At 35.8% G+C, this 22,909-nt stretch overlaps 1 protein-coding gene across 1 annotated transcript in view; it reads left to right on the top strand.

Moving 5' to 3' along the window:
• The first annotated feature begins 1,813 nt into the window (after window positions 1-1,813).
• Window positions 1,814-22,909, top strand: part of LOC132265246 (cardioacceleratory peptide receptor) — a 48,850-nt gene continuing 27,754 nt past the window's right edge. The window contains exons 1-3 of the mRNA XM_059765823.1: window positions 1,814-1,886; window positions 7,868-8,145; window positions 8,208-8,306. Coding sequence (XP_059621806.1) covers window positions 1,814-1,886; window positions 7,868-8,145; window positions 8,208-8,306 — 450 coding nt within the window. The remainder of the gene's footprint in view (window positions 1,887-7,867; window positions 8,146-8,207; window positions 8,307-22,909) is intronic.

Genomic DNA, 22,909 nt, shown 5'->3' on the forward strand with positions numbered 1-22,909 from the left:
TCGACAAAGACTCCTTTTCGGAGAAGCTCAAGTGTTTATTTTTGAACGTCTAACTCTTCCTTTGTCAAAGGATTTCGTGGAATTAATAGCAAAAAAAGCGTCTTTTTAATCCCTCAATTTTATCTGTGCTAATGGGCGGAGCTTCTGCGTGGGTGTGGCTTAAGAAGTAGAGATGAATTCGAAGATTGCGTTGCTTTTCAAGGCCATAAAAGGCCGAGGAATGAATCCAACAAGCAATCAAAGGTCTCTTAAGGCTACATTAGCGCAGATTCTATGGAATGTCTTGAGAAGATATTTCAGAAATCAAACAAATAAGTTCAAAATCAACGGATTTATGGAAATGTTGCTTGGTTTTTGTGTGTCTCGATTGATTTTTTCACTTTATTCATGGCGTTTTCGCATCAAAAATAGAAGGAAATCAATTTTCTGTCGAATGTTTCTCTGCTAAGTTTAAAAATTCCTTGAAAATCCTTAAGTTTTCCCTCTTTTAGAGCGATTACAGACTTGCTGATGATCCACGGGAGGATAAGCGAGAGCGCAAGTGTGAACGACTGACAGTTTGCTTAGCCAGAAAACGCGAATAATCCCTCGATATATCGAAGGTTCAGCCGATTTTTCGGAGTTCCCGACGACAGCGCGCTCGTGCGAAAATGCGCCGAAACATTGCACGACTCAGAAAAGGCGCAAAATGGCGGATCTCTTGCAAATGATTTCCTGGATTATTAAAATCGCATTAAATTCTTCTGCGAATCATCAATTTTCGCCATTTTAACGTAAAATTTCACTCTTTTGAAGTATGCAAATTAACTGACAGCTGAACACACCAAGCAGAGTGGCGCTAGTGGCGACAAAGAAGAATAACTCCTGAGTGTGTTTAGCGCCAATTCAGCCATGAATCCATATTTTGTGTGTGTAAAGTTGCAGATCAACCACGACTTATCGCTGATCTGACCTTTACACACTCCAAGCTCATCCACGGATTCGAGGATAATCGGCAAGTCTGTAATCGCTCTTAGATAATGTATTGGTCATGAAATAATTTTGCTACAAAATTGCAGTCTAACTTTCTCCTAAAATTGCCTAAAACTACCCCAAAATTAGGCACTTTTCATCTATTTGAACAATCTGTCAATTGATTCAGTGTAAATTATGCTGAATAAAGTGTGGAAAATGTGAAAAAATCCATCCTTTTGTCAAAAGCTGGAGGAGATTTTCCAATTTAAACTTTTGATTACACTTCATTCTGGGCGACTTTGTTGCCTCGGCCATAAAAGTTTGCTACCTGTCATAATGTTAATGAGGGAACAAACGGATTTAATTGAAATGTCTCTTAATGCTTGTCTTATTAATTTATGCATAGAAGAAGGGGCTCTTCAAGAACGTCGTTAATCTGTGCACATTTGACGATCACTTTTAATGAACATCTTGGATTGAATTGAGACCTCAAGAGGAATTATCCATTAAAGATAAGGCGAGTGCGGATTTCAATTAAATCTCAAGCAAAGAGAGAGAGAGAGGAATTCGGCATGAATATCCCTGTGTCGTAAATCAGGAGGTTCTCGGTTGTGAATATGCGGTGAAAAGAATTAATAACGCGTGTGGAAAAGCGTATGGCATGAAAATGCAGAGAGTTTCTTCGGGGCCAGAGATCGGTCTCTTGTGGAGAGATTTAATTGTGGCTTCTCCCTGTGCCAACAATAAAATTTGATTTATTGCCATATCGCCGAAGATGGGGCGTCTCATCGTGAAGAAGTTATCCCCTATTCAATTTTAGATCATTGACCGCATCTCTTTTCCGCATTTGCCCATCAACATGAGCGAAGAGATTATTATTGGCCGTTTTGCTGGCACATCGTCGCATCTCCTTCGCCCATCGGGGAATCATGGTAATTAAATGTTATATGGCAATTCACTTCATATTACTTTGTCGTCACACATTGCCGGACGAATGGGTGATTAATTGTGTAAATTATGAATTTCACCAGTGCTGGGCAAATTGCAAAATATATTCGACGGGTGCCTCGAAAACTATAAAAAGTCAAAACAGTTGCGAAATTTGCCAAATTTACTTTTCAAAATACTCAAAATGCCTTCAAATCGTTCGTTAAAGTGAAAATATTGCTCTGTATTTTTTATTTTGTAAATGTTTTATTGGTATTTATTGAAAATTTTTGACTTAAATGTGGCAAAATTAATAGAAAATCTGAAAATATTACTTTTCAAAGTCGATTTTAATGGTTTTTGAGTCGATTTTATACAAAAAAATCAACTTTTCATACTTCAATTGAACAATTTTCTTAATGTTTTCAAGTGAAAAAATTTAAAAGATATGAGAAATATTCATTTAAAGTCCAGAAAAACATTTTAGGATAATTCTGAAAATCTACAAATATTTTCTAAAAAGACGTTTTATGCATTTGACTGCAATTTTTGAGACTTTTTTCTTGGGAAAAATTGTTCAGCGTAAACAATGAAAATTCGACTTTTCATTCGTAAAACAAGACAATTTTTTTCCATTTGTGCTTTTAAGATAAAAAAGATTTTTTTCTATTGTCTCATAAGATACAAATCTTAAAATTCTTGTACAGAAAGAACAAATAAAAGACTTTTCAAAAATACATGAAGACGAAAACTATGATAAATCGACTTTTCATAGTTTTCCATTCACCCGTCGAATATGCACTCAAGATGATCTCAAAATAAGACGCGCGCGCGCGCGTGTTTTGTGTGCATTCTTGAGCGTGTTCAATGGATTCAGTTAGGCTAATATTAGCTGGTGAGATTCCGTCAAATATTGCACACTATATTACTCAATTATCCCTCTAATGTACTGAGCGTGTTGCGGCGTGATTAATTGGTGCGATATTGGCGCAAAAATGACCCAAAAAAATTCACACCTTCGCGCGGGGGAGAGAAATTTCTTGGGCGCCCCCAAAGAATCTTGTGGCTGAAACGTTAATTAAGATTCCCTCTTATTGTGCTCATTAGAGGCATAAATTCTCATTTAAAAACAACCATTAAACTTGGGGAAGGGCGAAGATTCTAAGCGCCCATAAAGCTCTCTCTCTCTCGTCAATGATGAATTTTTCCCACACAATTAATTTTCATGGGCAAGAAGAAAATGTGTTTTAATGAGTTTTCTTTAATTGATAGCAATTGCTCAAGTCAATCTTCTTCTTCATTGGAAGATTGAGTTTCAATCTTTCGCAGTTTCTCTGCAGAATCTTCAACACTTCAGACACTTTTGAGCGCTTTTGAAGACATTTTTCATCGGTTTTTCGACTCAATTTTGACTGAAAATGCGTTGAAAAATTCTAACCAAATTGTGAGGTTATGAAATCGACTTAAAACATCCTTCTTGGACTAATTTAGATCTTTAGAAACCCTGAAAATGAGTAAATATAGTGAATATCTGAATATTTCTATTAGATATTGAGGTTAAATTTGGCACAAAAATATTCTTCTAGATTAAAATGAGATTTTTTGAGGTTATGTTTGACTTTTAAGCTTTTTCTCAGTCAAAATCAAGTGTTTTCGATCAAAAATGCTGAAATCTGCCAAGAAAAAGTGAAATATTCTCAGCATAAACACAAATTTGATGATTTTGAGGGTTTTTTGAACACCAGAATCTCTTTTAAATCAATAACATAACCTGAAAATGCAATAAAATTGATTTTTCTAAGTAAAATAATTCCGAAAATGCCTCAATTTGTTGAAATTGAAGCTTTTGCAATGCAAATATTCCGAATATTTTGTCACTTGGCTTCTATTCTAGAATTTCAGCATGTTTTCCATGCTTGACAACTCTGTGCGCGACATTAAAGAAGAAATTCCATCGTGTGACATCGAAAACCTTTGTGGGATAATATTAAAAATAATAATTCACAACAACTCTCTCTGAGTCTGTCGCGGAAATATTTCTGATCTCTGCTGACAATTTGCCAACAATCTTAATGGCAGAACATGAATGTCATCTTCAACATGTGTTCAATGATCATCAAAAGAATCTAACAATCTAGCGGATGATCGTTTTTTTTATTGATTGCACGTTTGAAATATCACCCAAAATTGTGTGGTCAATATAAAATGTTGTGGTGGTAAAAGTTTTGGCAAAAGAGAAATTAATTTTTATGAGGCACTTTTTTCTTCGTCAACCACTCAAAACACTCAAAAATGTCACGTAAAGTCCATTTCTGTCTGCCATTCAAATGCTAAATCACTTCTCTGGGTGGGAATTTATATGCAAAAATGGAGCATTTTATGTATTGTTGACATTAAACTTGAAGCACACTTTGCATCGCTCACTGAACATATTTTCCGAATTACTTAATTCAACGCCAAGGGGCAAATCACTCGCGATTCGAGACCTTTTACTTTGTGATTTATTCTATAAGTTTTTTTTGATTAATTCGTGATTTTTATTTGAAATTTCATTATTTCATACGAAATTCTGAATATTTTTTTTTCATTATTTGTGATTTAAATACAAAATTCTGATTGTTTTATGATTTTTTCATCTCTAAATATTTAATCCATAATTTTAATAATTGAATAATTGATTGAAAATAATCATTTTTTTTATTATTTAATTCAGAATTTGATTATTTTTCGTAATTTTACCTGGGAAAATAATCTTGATTTTATTATCTTATTCAAAATTTGATTATTTTTCAATTTCATTTGGGAAAATAATATTTTTTTAGATTATTTAATTCAGAATTTGATTATTTTTATTTTTATTGTAATTTTACTTGGGATAAAATTCTTTTTTATATTATTTTACTCAAAATTTGATTATTTTTCAATTTCATTTGGGAAAATAATATTTTTTTATTATTCACTTCAAAATTTGATTGATTTTCAGTTTTATTTGGGAAAATAATAATTTTTTTTTATTATTAAATTCAGAATTTGATTTTTTTTATTGTGATTTTACTTGGGATAAAATTCCTTTTTGTATTATTTTACTCAAAATTTGATTATTTTTCAATTTTATTTAGGAAAATAAATTTTTTTGATTATTTAATTCAGAATTTGATTTTTTTGATAATTTTTCGTAATTTTACTTAGGATAAAATTCTTTTTTATATTATTTTACACAAAATTTGATTATTTTTAGGTTACATTTGGGGAAATAATATTTTTTAAAATTATTTTATTCAGAATTTGAATTTTTTTAGTTTTATTTGGGGAAACAATATTTTTTATTATTATTTTATTCAGAATTTGAATATTTTATTTTTTTTGTAATTGTACTTGGGAAAAAATTCTTTTTTTTATTATTTGACTCAAAATTTGATTTTTTTCAATTTTACTTGGCAAAATAATCATTTTTTGGCTTATTTTCCTCAAATAATTGATTATTTGATTAGAGAATGTTAAGTTTCGCCATAAATCGCCTTGTGATTTGCCCCTTGTTCAGCGCTTTTGTAGGGAAAAAGATAAGATCGTCGAAAAGCAAGAGAATCGCTGAGAAATTGGGCATCAATTGAATTTCGCAAACTAATTGATGGAAGTACAAAAGGCATTAAAAAGGGAGAAGAACAAATTGAATAGAGTCGAATTGAATGGCGTGAGAAAAGTTCACTGCAATTTTGACTTCCTTTTGCGACTCGCGCGCGTCGAAAGAAGAAATCGAGATGAATTTTCACTCCGAAATGCGCGCCTTCAAAGGGATGACTTTATTTATTTATTTTCACATCAAACTCTCATGATGCTTCTCGTGCATAAAATAGGTCAAGTATATATGGAGGAAAAAAAAAGAACATAAATATTTCCCATGCAAAGTGAGACGAGATTACATGAATAAAGTCCGAATGAAGAGAAGAAGCGAAGGAAATATATTGTCTAAAATGAAGGGAAAATTAAATAGCCAACTCCGAGAGACTCCGAATGCAATAAACAATTTTCCACACGCCGTCGTTGCACTTTAATTTGAGCCCAAAAATGTCATGGATGTGAGAATAAGAATTATTATTGTGCGCTTTCTTGGCTTCGCAATCTCCACAAGAATAATCTTAAGGAGTGTGTTGAACATTCAAGCATGGACATGTAATTCATTATCCTGACCGCATTTCAAATGGCGCTTAATGAAGTCTGCGGAAAAGAAATAGGAGAGAAAATTCCCCAGACTTGCGTCTCAATTGCAAATTAGCAATATAAATATTTGTCCGGTGCTTGAGAATCTCCCGCCCACTTTTCACAATTCATGCTTGGAACGCACCAAGGTTGCACGGGAAGTTCGTGGGCAAAATTTATTGGAGTGAATTTCATTTGAGCACGCAATTATTTAGCACAATTCACGATCATTGATATCATTAATTTCCTTTCTGGTGGGAAATTTCTGCTCAAGATCGCAGAAAACTTCCCATCTTGATTGAAGACTGTTGCTTGGCTTGGTGACAAAACACGTGGCGTCACAGAATGTCAGTCTTTTCGTCTCTGGATACAAACTTGTGGGTCATTTTTCGAATAGTTTTCGATGGTGAATTCAAGCAAATTCGCGAAATACTTTTGTTGTTCCTCCTCAAGCTGGAAAATCTCCATTTCTAACGCCCATCCGAAGCGACACTTCCGGATTATTCCAGAACGGAGCCATTACAGTCTTCATTTGGTTGTCTTTAAGACTTTCTCACGTAGTTTCTCATTATCACTCAAAGAAAGGTCGATTCTGCCATTAGAAGTCAATGACTTCCAGAGCCAGAATGCTCAGCTTGATGATCTTTCTGTACTACTTAAATGACGCCTTCCGAAGCCGCCATTTTGTCTTCATATCTCCACTAAAAGAGGCTTTGGCTTCGTCTCAAAGCTCTTGAGCCTCTTTTGGTGATCTTCTGCCATTTTGCAGCGCTCTTTAGACTGTTCTAGCCTTGAATGCTTGAAGCCCCGCCCATTTCAATGCTCCGCCCACTTGTTCAAGTGTTTTTCCCTTCGAACACTTCATTTTCACCCACGAATCTCCGCGTGAACCGAAATATTTACAGATTGGCACGTGAAAAATTGCATACAGGACCGTCACGCAATGAAACAATTAACACATTTCAGGTCATTTGCATAGTTTTCTTTTTCGCCCACTGCAAGCGCATTTATTAATGGCACAATGATGTGTATATTTATTTCCACACAAGCGCCAAAACATGCTCAGCTGGGCGTTTATCATCCCGAGATCCAAATTAGTATTCCTGCTGAGGTGTTGTCATCACTTTCAATAACCACCCTCGCATTCGCCACCCCCATTGTGCCCGGAATTGCTGGCAGCTTTCATTGTATTCGAGTTTAGAATTTTGATTTCGGATCGTGATTTCCAAATCATTTTCATACACTCGAGTTTAATGCTCTGCCTCTCGTTCTTGCTCGGGCTGAAATTGCCCCCCGGGAGGGACACAATTTCACTGAGTCTCAAATGTGGGCTCAACTCTGGGTCAATCAAATCACCCTCTCGAGCCAGATGACGCTCGGGTTTATCATTTAATTGGCCTGACTTTTTGCATAGAAGCGCCCAAAATGTACTTGGCAAAGAGCTTTTGGGGCAGCAATTTCAACTGTGCTTTTTCTCTCGATTCGCACAATACGTGAGGGAGAATTCAATGTCTTTGGCTGTGGAAGTTGAGAAGCCCGAAATGCTTAGAATGCAGAACATTCGCATGATTGCTAAAGTCCAACTATTTAATCAATATATATTGGCTGGAAGAAAGCGAAGCGACGCTCTTGGGCCGATTTAATATCTGGTTAACCACAACTGCACGCTGTAATGGAGTTTTATTGAATTTCCAATGGCTCGGAAGGGCGCTCGAGAGCCATGATGAACACTTTGCATAGTTCCGCATCATAGGAAGATTGCATCAGCTAACATTGTCGGCCCTCCCAGATTGTCCCTGTGCAGGCGAGGACGCCGTCGGTGTGAGCGATGGAGCGATGGTGCCGGTGCTCCTGCGGACATCCCTCCGCCAGAGACGCTCGCCGGGACGCGGCGAGAGAGCCATTGACGCAAGACATCATCACTGTGACGCAATTGACTTCGAGGACAGCATGAACTGCTCAGGAGCCGTGTTCCCCAACTCGTCGTCCACCCCATCGCCCGGCTGCGAGCCCAACAACTGCTGCCCCGCCGACCTGAACGTCAGCTTCACGCCCGCCCTGTCGCAGGTGAGAGACACCCAGAGCAATTCACTCGAGCGCGCCCCGCCCTTAACAACTGCCCTCCACAGATCCTCCTGGCGCCCACGTCGTCCACTGGACCAATATTCTCGAGTGACGGGGACAACTCGACAACTGGAGAGGTCATCAATTCGTTCTACTTCTATGAGGTGAGTCACATATTGTCCACATAAATTCCATTTTCCGGAAATATTGGGGATTCAGAGCAACACTCAGAGAAATCACACACAATTTTGCAGGACACTCGAAAACTTCATAATATGAAACAAGATCTTGAAAAACGTGAAGTGAAAATAGGTTTAATTATGGGTGAATATATTTCGGCCAGAAGATTTTTTGACTCTGTGTGTGACGGAAACAAAGGCCAGAAAAGCTCAACTCCTTTTCACTCTATCACAACGTTTCGGAGCTATTTATTTCTCCTTCATCAGGTGCTACAAAATATATTACAATGTGCTATTTTAAGTAAATGTGTGAAAATTAAATAGGAAAATGATGTGAGTGCTTTGATCACTCACTCCAGAATAGAGGGCCATGATTTTTTGTTCAGTGAGGTGAGCATATTGGACCGCAGCATTAGAAATGGCCCACTGGAAACATTGGAAGCTCTCCACATACATCTTACGAAGCAGCATAATGTGAATAAGAAACAGGATTGCCTCAATGTGAACAGCATTTATGCAGGCATTTTACAAGAAGTAAGACAGAGAAGGATGATGAGGAGAAGAGCAGAGCAAGAGGAAGAGTTTTTCAGCTGTGAGGAGAGTGAATGACGGGAGTTGGAGTTTGGGCATCAGTTGATGAGAGAATGCCGATCGTGCAATTTGTGGCAGTGAGTTTTGGTGGTGATCTGAGGATTATTGACCAGCTTGCACCCCAAACACCCGCAGTAATTCAATGCAATCTTTTTCCTATTTAATTTTCACACATTTACTTAAAATAGCATATTGTAATATATTTTGTAGCACCTGATGAAGGAGAAATAAATAGCTCCGAAAAGTTGTGATAGGTTTAATTACTTCAAAACGAAATTGTAGAAGCAGATTTCCATCTGGCACCCCTATTACTGCAGATTTCTAGCAGCTGTTTTGACAGTTGTGCAAATTAAATTTCCCTCCGGAACTTATTATGAAAGACAAGAAAGTGTGTATCAAAGAAGGGTTAAAATGACAGAGAAAAAAGGGAAAAGGAACTTATCTCATGTGTTTTTTATAGCAACATTATTTGAGAGAAAACTGCGGTAATTTGCGGTAATTTGCACTGTCATATTTGTCAAACACGGATAACCAATGTTAATGAGTGATTTAATTGAAACAATTGAAAAAGAAGGAATTTTGGCGCTGCACACTGGAAAAATGCAGATTTTATGACAGATCCGATCATTCTAGCAATCAAACTGAGCTTATTTGCGCAAATAGGGAGCTTTTTATGTTATTTAAAGGCAATAAAACTTTCTTTGCTGACTAGTTTGTGGTTTTTTCGACTATTTAACTCATTGTTTTTTGGTTAAGATCGTTTCGTTGTGCTCAGTTTGTTGTGCTCAGTTCAATAAGAACTAAAGCGTGTGAGCTAACACATTATAGGGTTATTTATTAGGGTTCTTTGTCTGTCATGACGACTTTGAGGTTATGTTTCTTCCACAAAATGTGAAAATATTCATCAAAAGTGACGAAAATACCTAGAAATTGTTCTCTGTGGCCAAAAACAACACGTTCATGATAAATTTACGTGAAGAAATGGTAGAAATTTCCGCGGAGAGTTGTGAAAATCTCGAGCAGCTTTTCCTGAGTGCAATCCGCCTCAAAAGATGCCACTTTAACAGCCCAATCGGCACTTGGTTTGAAATTTACAGCCATGTTAGGGGAGCATTTTTAATAAAAATAATTCACAGTATCATTTCAGGGATTTTCCTTCGCCATTCTGTTCCCCCAAAAAACATCGTGATTCATGACACACTTTCGTGGGGTGAGAAAGCTTCACATTGAATGACTTTCACTTTCCCCAAAAGCTCAGCGAGAGAGAGAGAGAAAATTACTCTATTTAGCATTTGCTGGCTGATGTGGAGGAATTATCTGGGGAGCAATTGTGGGGCGACTTTTCTCTCTGATTCTGCCGCACAACTATTGTTTAAAAATCTTTTCAATTGAGCTGAATTTTTCCTCTTCATCCTCCCTGATGATGGTTTTGGTGGGGAAGATTTGTGGCCAGAAAGTGAGGAGTTTTCTTTACGACTCTCGTGCGCTTCTTGATGGTCTCTTCTTTTGTTGTCTTTCGCTCGCGCCCCGGATGCTCGCCATTGTTCGCCACGGGGGCTGAATGCCAAACCACCCCCAGAAAGAGGGGACTTTAATAAGCACACGAGGAAAGCACAACTGTTGCTCGTGAAGTTTGCAGCGCAAATAGTCAATAATTGCCCGTGTCGCTCGTTTTCAAGTGTTGATAAAGTTGTTTTCCAATTTTGTGGTTTCACCTGGTAATTAAATCCAAATTGTAAATTGTTGTGCAATCGGAATTCAGGGAAATTGGCAGCTTTTGCAGGCTTCTGGAATCCATCCTGTCAACCTTTGACGTATTTTGTGGAAAATGCAATTGGAACGCTGTTTGTGGCAACATTTTAAAGGATTCTTGCGAAAGGATGTCATATGAAGTCAAATGCTTTTGTGTATATGAATAAATATTCTTGGAAATGCAGTGGGAAAGGATTCTTGGGAAAAGCTAACAAATAAAAGCATTTTGCGGAGGTTTGGAAAATTACGCCAATTATGCGAGATGAAGCAATTCTGAGAATTACATCTAACAAGGGGAGAATAATAAAGCTAAATTGTTTGTACATCACTTTCTGACACTTCCACAATTTCGATGAGGAATCACAGACACTTTCAGAACTTTGGCAGTGCTTTTAATAAGCGTTTTCCTTATTTTTCCAACCGCTTAAAGTGTCATAACCTCAAATTTAGGAGTTTTTGATTTAAAAAGACGCAATTTTTTACTTCTGTGGCTCTGAAAACTTACAGAAAAACCGAGGGTTGCTCAAGTTAAAGAATGGACGAACCACACTTCAGCAGGAATATCAAGGAATTAAAAGAATGGACGGGAATCAAAAACCGAAGAAATACGCGGAATTTGTTGTAAATTTCCCGTTTTCCCGTCGGAATAAGAAATTTTCTACTATTTTCGTTTGGAAAACTACTAAAATCTCACATTTTCGCGCCATTTTCCTTCCATTTTCACATATTTACAACATTTAGAATAGTTTCAAGCCCAAAGAATGGACATTAGAGTGTTAAAAAGAATTCAGGAGTTAAAAGTTAGTGAAAGAAAAGCAATTGTGAGCATGAAATTGGGTGTTTAGAAATAATTCTTGGGGAAATTGAGGGAAAATGCCGATTGAAAAAGGATAAAATGAAGGAAAATACACAAAAAAGGAGAGAAAAGTGAAAAAGAGTTGTGAAAAAAATCGCAACTGGAGGAGAATCGAACCCGCGACACTTTACGATCTTGTGCTAAATTCTCTTCTATGGAATTTCTACATATCTTCCTAACTAGACGATTTCGAAAACTCACTTTCGAATTAGTTTTTGGAGAGAAAGAATATTTCGAAGAATTGATTGGAATGGAAAGGAATGGATTGTGGAATATTATGGAAATTTGGGGAATGAAAACCACTTTTCGGAACATAACCTCAAAATTTTCGTGAGATATTTGAAAGAATCCTTGATATCCTTGAATATTATTCAGTTTTCAATCGAAAATGAGCTGAAATTTTATATTTTAGAGTAGAAAATCAATCAAGAAGCTCTTAAAATAGACAATTTCGTATCTTGATACAGTCTTTTTGAGGTTATGATCAATCTTAGCAGAAATAACACAATTTGTCATTAAAAACTCGTGATCTTCAATGAATAATTGCAAATTTTATCAGCTTTGATGCAAGAATGATTGATTTTGAAGGTTTTTTAGTAGCAAAGTTTGTCTTAAATTCACAACATAACCTAGAAAAGTGAAAAGAACAGTTCTTTCACTGAACTGTCCACCACTTTTGACTGTATTTTCTCCCCCTTGATGTTTGGCAATTAATGGAATTTCACAATCCCTTTCTGCATGTCCACTCGTTAGTCCTTTGAGTGTCAGAATCAGAGAGTCAGAAAGTCAGAATGCAAGCTTGACTTTCTAATTAAATGACCAACTCATCAGTGAAGCTGTTTGTCCTTAAAACCCCGCAGAGTTTGATTTTGACTCGCTTCTCTTTCGGAGGGGGTGGAATTTTGGCAAATCCCCCCATTTGGGATTACATTTGCACCATTTAAGCTTTCACTTAGTGCCTCTCGGCGAGGTGGAGAGCAATTGGCGAGAGCGATACAATTGCCCCAGAAACAATAACTCTTCTTTATGTGTTCTCGCAAGACGCCTCGACGAAGCGCGCGATATCGAGAGACATTCTCTAATGGTTTTTCTACCATTCCTTTGGCTCAAAGATTCCCACAACAAACGCACACGCGATACAGCCAAATAGTTGCAACTCTTTTCTTTCACCCCCTTCGACCCAGAGAGAGAGAGAGATTTGAGTCTAGACCAAGGGGCAAATCACAAGGGGTGATTTTAGGGGAAACTTAATGTTCTCAAATCAAATAATCGATTATTTGAGTAAAATAATCAAAAAATGATTATTTTCCCAAGTAAAATGACAAAATAATCAAATTCAAAAAAAAAAAATTATCCAAAACGGATTCTTTTCCAAAGTAAAGTAAAAAAAAAACACAAATTTTGAATAAAATAATCAGAAAAAGAATGTTTTCCAAAATAAAATTGCAAAAAAATCAAATATTGAATAAAATAATAACAAAAAATTTAATATTTCCTCAAGTAAAATTGCAAAAAAAATCAAATTCGCAAATAAAATATATTAAAAAAATTATTATTTTCGAAAGTAAAGTAACAAAGAAAAAAAAATCAAAATAATCAAATTCCGAACTAAATAATTAAAAAAAAATGAATTTTTTCTCAAGTCAAGTCAAATTGAATTAAAATCACAAATAATTTAAAAATAATCAGAATTTGTATAAAATAAACAATTTTTTATTAAATATTCAAAAAAGAATCAAAAATATTTCAAAAAAATAATCAAATTTTAATCAAATATTCAGAAAATAATTTAAAAATATCAAAATTTTGTATTAAATAATTGATTTTTAATCAAATATTCAAAAAATAATCAAATTTTCATCAAATATTCAGTAGGAAATCAAAAAAAAATTATCAAAATATTGTATGAAATAATCAAAATTTGATTAATAATCACAAATAATCATAAAAATGATTAAATAATCATAAAGTTAATGGTCTCAACTTGCGAGTGACTTTCCCCTTGGTCTAGACATAGAAACGCGGGGAGTCTGGCAAAGCGTTTTGCATGCCGAGGATTTTTGGCGAGGGAAGCAAAAAAAAAATTGATAACCTCTTGATTCATGGCAATTCATGGTTTCTCCGGCGAGAGAGAGAGCGAGTTTTGCGAACTGATTGGGAAAATTCTATCTAGATTAGTGACTTTTTGGTCCTTTTTGTGTTTTTGGCTTTCTTCGCCTCTGCAGAAGGATATGTAAATAATATCCATAAGAAATCCCGCGACCGATTCACAATCACAATGAATTCGCACAACACTCAAGAGAGTGAGAGACAAAGAGAAACATGAAGTTTTCATGGATTTCTGCCAAGGAATTGTCTTCAAGTTGTCGCTCCTCTTTGGGAGATTACTTTCGAGTGCAAAATGCATATTGCTTTCAGGATTCTATACAAAGTCATCCACTCTTGAGGACATTTTCTCGTGAAGTGTTTGAATTGCACAAAGTAATCTTCGACTGGTCGAAATGATGAAATTTCTCTTCTCTAAAATCTAACCTCACTTTATGACGTAATCGTAATTTTTTTTCTAGGTTATGTAGCAAATCAAGGACAGATTTTGTGTATAATTTGCATTCTAACACGTCAATTTTTACGTCCTTTGGCATAATTAAGTATTTATTCGCCATAAAAATCTCTATTCTGCACATTTTACGTCAAGAAACGTTGCAAATTGTGGTAAAATCAAACATAACCTCAAAAATCTTCATTTTGATCTGAGAAATGGGCAATTTTTCCTCAGAATCAGCAATTATTTGAGTAAAATAATCAAATTTTGAATAAAATAGTAATAAAAAAAACGGTTATTTTCCCAAGGAAAAATTGAAAAATTCAAATTTTGAATAAAATTATAATAAAAAATTATTATTTTCCCAAGTAAAATTCCAAAATAATAAAATTCTGAATAAAATAATAAAAAAAAATGATTATTTTTCCAAGTAAAATTGAAAAATAATCTAATTTTGAATAAAATAATTATAAAAATTATTATATTCCCAAGGAGAAATTGAAAAAAAACCAAATTTTAAATAATATTCAAGAAAAAAATTATTTTCCCGAGTAAAATTGAAAAATAATCTAATTTTGAATAAAATATTAATAAAAATTATTATTTTCTCAAGTAAAATTGAAGAAAAAAATCAAATTTTTATAAAATAACAATAAAAAATTATTATTTTCCCAAGTAGAACTACAAAGAAAACTTAAATAATCAAATTCTTAATTAAATAAGAGAAAAAAATGTTTATTTTCAATTCTGAATATTCATAATTATTCAATTATATTCAAATTTGGATTAAATATTCAGAAAGAATTAAAAAAAAATCAGAATTTGTATAAAATATTCAATTTGTAGTCAAATATTCAGGAAAAAATCAAAAATACTCAGAATTTTGTATGAAAAAATCAAAATTTGAGTAATAATCAGGAATAATAAGAAAAAATGATAGAATAATCACAAAGTTAATGATCTCAACTTGCGAGTGACTGTCCCCTTGGGAATCTTTTAAAATCTTGTCGAAAAAATAGTCAAAAAGCGCTCAAAAGTGAATATTTTAGTGCGCAAACTGTCTAAAAATCCCTTTTTTGTCACATAATTAAAAATAAATCGGATGTCTTGATTTTTTTATGCTTCTCAGAAGAACTCTTTAGCATGAATAATTCAATGAAAAAGCAAAATATGCTTTGAAATCTTCAATAATAAAAAAAAAGTCGTTATCAAATCAAACTTTGCCTTGTGTGCAGAACAAAATCTCTTTTCTTCATTCATTTTATTCAATTTCCTCAAGACCGAAGGCTCTTGAGAATGCGTGAAAAAGCTGGTAATTTTGCGCAAATGAATCTCGGCGATCGCTCATCTTGGCTTCTTGCATCTCTGGTTGCGATAAAAAGTGGCGGCATTGTTGTGAAATGAAAACCAGTGCCGAGTGTATTATTTCGTTTGTATTTCGCGAGCGGCGCAATTTGGCGCATTTTCGGGGTCCTTCGCGGTCAGCGGCAATTGAGCGATGCCTGGCGGAGATCGCGTCTCGCGAGTTGCATGAGGAAGTGGTTCGCGTGAGTGCAGATCTGTGTTTGTTGTTGGGCAACAATCTCTAATCGCCGGGCAATTATGCTGTCAGGGCATCGATGGATACTTCCTCGGCCACTTCTGCGGCATCAGAATTCAATCACGCGCTGGCGTCACGTTTCCAGAGACGCTGCAGAGCTGACAAATTAATTTCATTTTATTAAATAATATTGAATAATAAAGCGCCTCGAGGGCGACCGGACTCGCCCCTTATTTGGCCTTTTTCACACCGCGCACGAAATCTCCTTCGCGACTGCGGGCAGACGCGCATTTCTTCATTATCTGCCCGCGTCCGGACATTCTTCAATATTTTACACAATTGTTGGTGTTGAGAGCCCATTTTTTGCCCACCTCCGGCCTCGCCTCCATTCCTTCGGCCGCGCAACATGCGTTCGGACAGCAACACACAAAGGCAAATTGTTTCGCCATAAAAAGGAAGACGGGATTTCTCGCTGTCCGCGAATGCACACACAAGACTCTTATTTAATTACATCCGACAAAAAACACATTTGTTGGCTGACTAAATAAATTTCTGAATCCTCCGGCGATGTGAGTGACTTCGCAGTGTGTGCGCAAAAAGCGCGCACAGCTGGCGAACATTGCGCGGCGTTCGTTTCGCGGGGGCCGCGGCGCCCCCGAGTCTCAACAGCCGCCGCGCGACTTATGAAATATTCCACATCGACGAAGGGAGTCGTTAATTTGACGTCGCCAAAGGATGCTCGCGCGGGAAATTGCAGCAAAAGTCTCCCACGCTAAGCTTCGCGCCAAGGCGGAAATTTCACGCCCAGAACTCGTACACCGCATTTATTATCAGTGGGAAAAATTTCTTGAAGAATCTTCAGCACTTTCTTAAACCTTTCGCATCAGATTTTAGCCGATTGTGTTAGAAAACAGAGTAATTTCAATGAATTGGAGCAATTCTTAGTAACACAAGAAGTGTAAAAAGTGTGTTATATTGGTTTAACACACGCCGATGGAGATGGTATTAAAAAATTCACTAATTTTGTTATTTGTTATCCTATTTTATATGTATTAAGCCAATATCTATCGCTCAAATGTGCAATTTTATAACGATTTTTAGAGATTTCCTTTAAGAAATGTGTCAAAAGCTGAGTGACAGATTGGTAAATGCAGAAAAACTTGCTAAGATTAATCAATTTGCAATTGTGGCTCTCATTTCCAACATACTTTTACACAATGTGGAATCGCTTAAAACTCAAACAAACGGTTTTTTCTTATTAATTTCGAATGTCAAACTTTAACATATTTAAAGTTTTACATTTATTTGACTGAGAATTGATCCAAATGTTGAAGAACCTGTAAATGGCGGCATTTTTGAGTTATAAATTACGATGAAGAACTCAAAATTGTGTATTTTAAGTAATAAATTAATTTAAAAACTCCTCAAATACATAATTTTTGCTAATAAGTGGAAAAGATTCTAAATTAAATACAAAGAATTGAGATTTCAGAGGCAATTTATTCAGTTAATCTGTGTTAAATTACTTAAGCAAACCCAAGAAAACATAAAGTTTGTATTTTTTGTAAGTTTTCTGTTGAGTTTTCCCCAACTTTCAACCCTCAAAGTCTTCGCCTTGGCAGAAGCACTGAAGTGTGTTTGGGAAAAATCCGAGAGCTTCGAGATTGTGCTTTGAAAGAGGGTGGATTTTACGTCCTCGAAAATTGATCTCACCCTGTTTCGACGTCATTTCCGGGCCATGCGGATTATGCGGGATCATGTTTCATGACGCTGAAGAGTCATGAATTGCCGTTGCCGAATCAAGGGGTGAATAAGTTATGAGTGCTATAAAGTGCGAGCATGAATTATTAGTGTTGGACGATGGAAAAGTCTTGCAAGCCAGAAAATTGTGTCGCTTGCAATCGCGAAAATTGGGCTACGACTTTCCCGCGGTGCTTCGCGTGTGTGTCTTGTTTTGTTGGGCATCAGCAATCATCTCATCCATGGGAGTGAAATTACCCATCATTTTAATTTCAATATGATTGTGTGCTGAGCAAATGATTGTCGTAAATTCCCGCAGCAATTCATAGAGATGGCAAGAATGGCTGCAGAGCACACAGCATGGTTGCACCATAAATTGGCATTAAGAGAGAGCGAGAGAGCGCAGAAGAATTTCCACCGTCACTTAGTGCCACCGCGATGGGATAATCAGGACGCGCGCGAGGTCGCAATCATAAGGCCACTATGCGAATTGGTTAGGGGAATTTATTCGCGCGCCATCATTCAGTGCAGCGCTGCTTCAATTAATTTGCAATTTATAATGCTGCGAAAGCTCCTCGCGGATTTTAGTGCGCGAGAGTTCAGTCGCCTGGGATGACATCCAATGGCGCGGTCTCACGATCGGAGGCTGATTTAATGAGATTAAGTGCACTCGCAGGGGCTCAATTGCGCGCCCCTCGGTGGGCGAGGAGCCGCACTCAAACTGGTCATTATCCGAGCTGCGACACCTCGAAAATATGCATTCAATAAATAAGACGACGCGGCGATATCGCCGGCCAGAATGGCAGCTTTTATCGTGTCTAGCCGATTAAGATGGACAAAATTGTGATGTCAGTCTCAAATACAAGATGCACCTCTTGTACACAATCTCCTCTCGCCCATCCTTCGCCGCGCGCGCGCGCTATTTATCGTTATGCCACAATAAAATCTTAACGAGATACTTTTTGAGCCATTAGCCAAATAGCGCCCGATGCGTGTGAGACTTCTCTGAGCACGAGTCTCATGGCTGTGGATGAAGCATTTCACATCGTCATATCGTTAAAGTCCTGACGGAGAACCGCAGCCAAGGGGGAGATATTGTGGTCAGAAGTGGTGAAAAACTCATTCAAAAGTTACTTTCAGAACAATTTAATGTAATATTGTGAATTTAAGACAAACTTTACCTCCAAATAACCTCTAAAATCATTTATCTTTCATCTAAACTGGTTCAATTTATGATTTACAGGCACGACAATAATGAAATCTGATGAGAATTACAAGATTTCAATGTTAAACTTTGTGTTAATTATGCTAAACTTGATCATAACCTCTAAAATATTGCTTCAAAATACAAAATTGTCTATTTTAAGAGCTGTTTGATTAACAGAATATGATTAAAACAGAATAATTTTCCCCAAATTTGTCTTTAAAAGCTTCTGAATAAGTTTCTTTAATGAATTCTTTCAGATATCTGAAAGTAATTTTAAGGTTATGTTCTAAAGTGCTTCTAAAACAGCGATAGTAAATTAAATCACATCAAAATATCAGCTAAAAACTTCAAGTATTTTTTAAATAATGCTTTTCTGTAAGTTTTCAGAGTCACACAAGTGAAAATTGTGTCTATTTTCGATCAAAAAATCCTAAATTTGAGGTTATGAGTCTTTAGGCGGTTGGAAAAATCTATAAAGTTGCCTAAAAAGCTTCAATTTCAACAAATTGAGGCATTTTCTATATAATTTTACTTAGATTAAATAAATTTTACTGCTTTTCTAGGTTATGTGATTGATTTAAAACAGATTCTGTCGATCAAATTTGTGGTTAAGCTGAGATTATTTCTCTTTTTCGCCACAGAATTGAGCATTTTTGATCGACAAAACTTGATATTGTTTGAAAAAAAGCTTAAAAAATCTAATTTGTTGATAAATTCAACCTCATAATCTAGTAGAAACATTCAGATATTCACAATATTTACTCATTTCCAGGGTTTCTAAAGATCTAAATTAGCCCAAAAAGCAGTTTTTAAGTCGAATTCATAACCTCACAATTTGATTAGAATTTTTCAAAACATTTTCTGAATTAATTTGTCAGAATTGACTCTGCAAAACAGTTGAAGGAGTTTAAAAAGCGATGAAAAATGCATTTCATTAACGTCTTTGTGTTCAAAAGTGTCTGTGATTCTGTGTTAGGAAGTGTTGTACACTGTTTAGCCATATTATCTCCCCCTTGACCGCAACAGCGTCCACAAAATGATGAAACTCGCCAGAGAAATTCTCTCGTCATCAAGAGAAGAATGAATGGCGAGCGACGAAAGTGCTGCAAAGAGAGTTATTACGTTTAATTTAATGCCACACAGATCATTTTGTTAATTATTAAATTGTGTGCTGTTTATTGTGGTGGACGCTCGGAATCGTGAGACATCATCGCTTCTCATGTGGTTATCTTTAAGGCCACGTGCTCAAGACGTTAAGCGTGGAAAAAGATGAATTGTGACAAAACGCAATTCTCCGTCTTTTCTTCGCAACACAAACTATCTAGCTTGTGCGATAGTGCGTCTGGGATGGAAATCCCCAGTAAATCACATTAGAGAAGCCATTCCACACATTTTGGTTGGGGCGTATTTTCCAGCAGATTTTCTCCACCACCACCACCAGAGATATGGTCAATTTTCCGTATTAATTTGTGCTGCATGGACGGAAAAAATAATAAGTCAATGGCCTGAGGAAGAAATGCGGGCTGATGAGAGACTAGAAGAGGTCGAGCAGGAGATTTATTGGGCGCACAGGTTCGCCAAGCAGTGTTTTGATAGCAAGAAGTTCGATTAAAATTACATTCTGACTATCTTTCTCCCTATTTACATTTCTATTTTTCATCATGTGAATGTGAAGGCATTCCTGCAAATGTCTCTTCGGCAAATTTCTCCTCAGTAAAGTGTGTTAAACACTTTAAAGCACCACTGGGGATATAAACAGTGTTGAGCAAACAAGAGGAAATGGTCAAAATTTCACCCTAGCAACTCTCATAAAATATTTAGGATCTCCACTCCATCAATTTGTCCTTTTATGGCCTCACAAATATTGTCCTTCGCCTTTTCATGTCCTGTTTCCACGGATATTTATCAGCGTGTTTCGAAACACGTGTCCGTGTCGCATGAAATTCGCATGAAAAATGTCAACTTTCCACCAAAAGCCTGTCAATCTTCCCATTTGGAGGCAAAAAAAAAAACATTGCGTTTTTTCACTGGAAATATCTTCTGGCGTGTGTGTGATTGATTTTTGCTCCAATTGTCGCCTTATTATTGTATGATTTTCCGGCTGTGAAATTCAATTTGAGTGACACAATTAAATTTGTCCATTTCGGTGGAATGAGCGCGCGATCTCATTAAGCGCGCGCTGGTGAAGCTATTAAGCGCCAATTAGTGAGTCATAATGGGTGGGAATTGAGCCTTCTTGTGTACAAACAATGCGTAGATTGGCGAGCTTAATTGATTCCTTTGCCGGTGCATCGCAACAAGTGAAAATTCATATCGACGGGTGCCGTGAAGACTATCAAAAGTCAAAATCGTCATTTTTCAGTAGAGTGATTTGAAGTTTGAGAGATGATTTTGCTTTGAAATTTTACTAATTTTTCCATAAACTCTCTGTTATCTTTCAGTAAATTGATAAAATTGCTCAATTCTATTTTTATGCAATTTTTCCCAGGTTTTTCCACTGTTATTTGTTGAAATATTAACTAAACTACGAAGAATTAATAGACGAATTGGGAAAATTTGCTACAATAAGACGATTTTTGATAATTTTTGTGTACTTTTTTTTCAACCAATTCGTAAAAATCAACTTTTTACATTTTTCCTGCCCATCATTTTCCCAAGAAAAAATTGTAAAAAATAATCAAATTATGATTTAAATAATAAAAAAAGTTTACTTTCTCAACTAAAATTGCAAAAAAAATCTAATTTTGAATACACAAAAAAAAGATTATTTTCCCGCAGTTAAATAACAAAGAAAAATCAAAATATTATCAAACACTAAATAAAATAGTCAAAAAATGGATATTTTCTCAAACAAAAATTGAAAAATAATTGAAAAAAAAGATTATTTTCCCAAATAAAATGACAAAAAATCAAAATAATCAAAAATTGAATGAAAAAAATAAAAAAAATGAATATCTTCTCAAGAAAATTTTGAAAAATAATCATTTTTTTAATAAAATAATCAAAAAAAAAAAACAAATCCCAAGTAAAATTGCATAAAAATCTCAATAATCAAATTCTGAATTAAATTATCCAAAAATGAATATATTTTCCAAGGTAAAGTTGAGAAAGCAAACAAATTTCGAATGATATAATAAAAAAAAAATATTTTCCAAAGTAAAATTGAAAAATAATCAAAAAATAATCAGAATTTTGTACAAAATATTCAAAATTTGAGTAAAAATCACGAAATAAGCGAAAAAAAGATTGAATAATCACAAAGCTAATGGTCTCAATTTGCGCGACTGATTAGCCCCTTGGGCGTAAACTATCAATAGTCGACTTTTCATACTTTTCAACGCAACATTGAGAAATTTTCTACACGCGGAGTTTTTAAGAAAAATCGTATTTCTTTATTTTTTGCCGATGAACCCAATGGAATATTTTCACACGTGATAAGAAGACATTAAGATCAATCCAAACAGACATAAGACGTCAACTATCCAAAAACGACTTTCAATAGTCTTCGATTCACCCGTCGATATTCAAATGATGGAAGAGAGCGAGAGAGAGAGGCCTTAGAGATGCTGAGCCGCATTGCAATTACCTTTGCGGGCAACGCGGAGACTTTTCTTGTTCTATAAATTATTCATTTTATGAATCTCTGCCTCGACATCGCTCTCAGCGCATCTCGTAATGGAGATATATGCTGGGGCAAAACTGGTGGACTTGGAACATCTGCAGAGTGTCTCTGGCCTGTCAATCCGCTGATTGATCTCATCAGATGCCCAAGACGTCAATCGGCGGCGGTATTTTCCAGGGCGAATTGCAGAAACTCTCATGGAATTTCCCCTTCGAACACCTGCGCGAGTGTGAAAAGAATTTATCTATTATCACTTCGTCTCTTTATCGCCCATCATCATTGCGCTGTGGTGAATTTATTAACCATTCCCAGACTGTCTTTGCTTTATGGGTGAAAAAAAATTACACCGCAATAAAATACTGGGGAAGAAAATGCTCTTCAATTCTCGCAAATCTCTCTTTGTTTTTCCCAGCCAAAGTCTTGCGAAAAACTCTTGAGGAGAATTATTTGGACACTCCGTGCGATATCATCAAAGTTATCGCGATTTAATTAATATTGGCACAAATAAATTTCACCACAAAATATCGCCACCAGAGAGAAAATCCTCGCACAAAAGCGATACTCAGAAGTGATTGATTCGCGGAGAGTTTCTTAAACACCGCAAGGGAGAATGATGTAATTAAACATACCACAAATTCTATTGATTTTGTATTTAATTAGCCACACTCAAGGGCTGAACGAAGAACTGCCAGAGACTTTGGCTTAAACGCTTCGGGGTGCGATATTGGAAAGAAGGAA

Source organism: Phlebotomus argentipes, unplaced genomic scaffold (genome assembly GCF_947086385.1).
Source record: "Phlebotomus argentipes unplaced genomic scaffold, Phlebotomus argentipes genome assembly contig_2, whole genome shotgun sequence".
NCBI lineage: Eukaryota > Metazoa > Arthropoda > Insecta > Diptera > Psychodidae > Phlebotomus > Phlebotomus argentipes.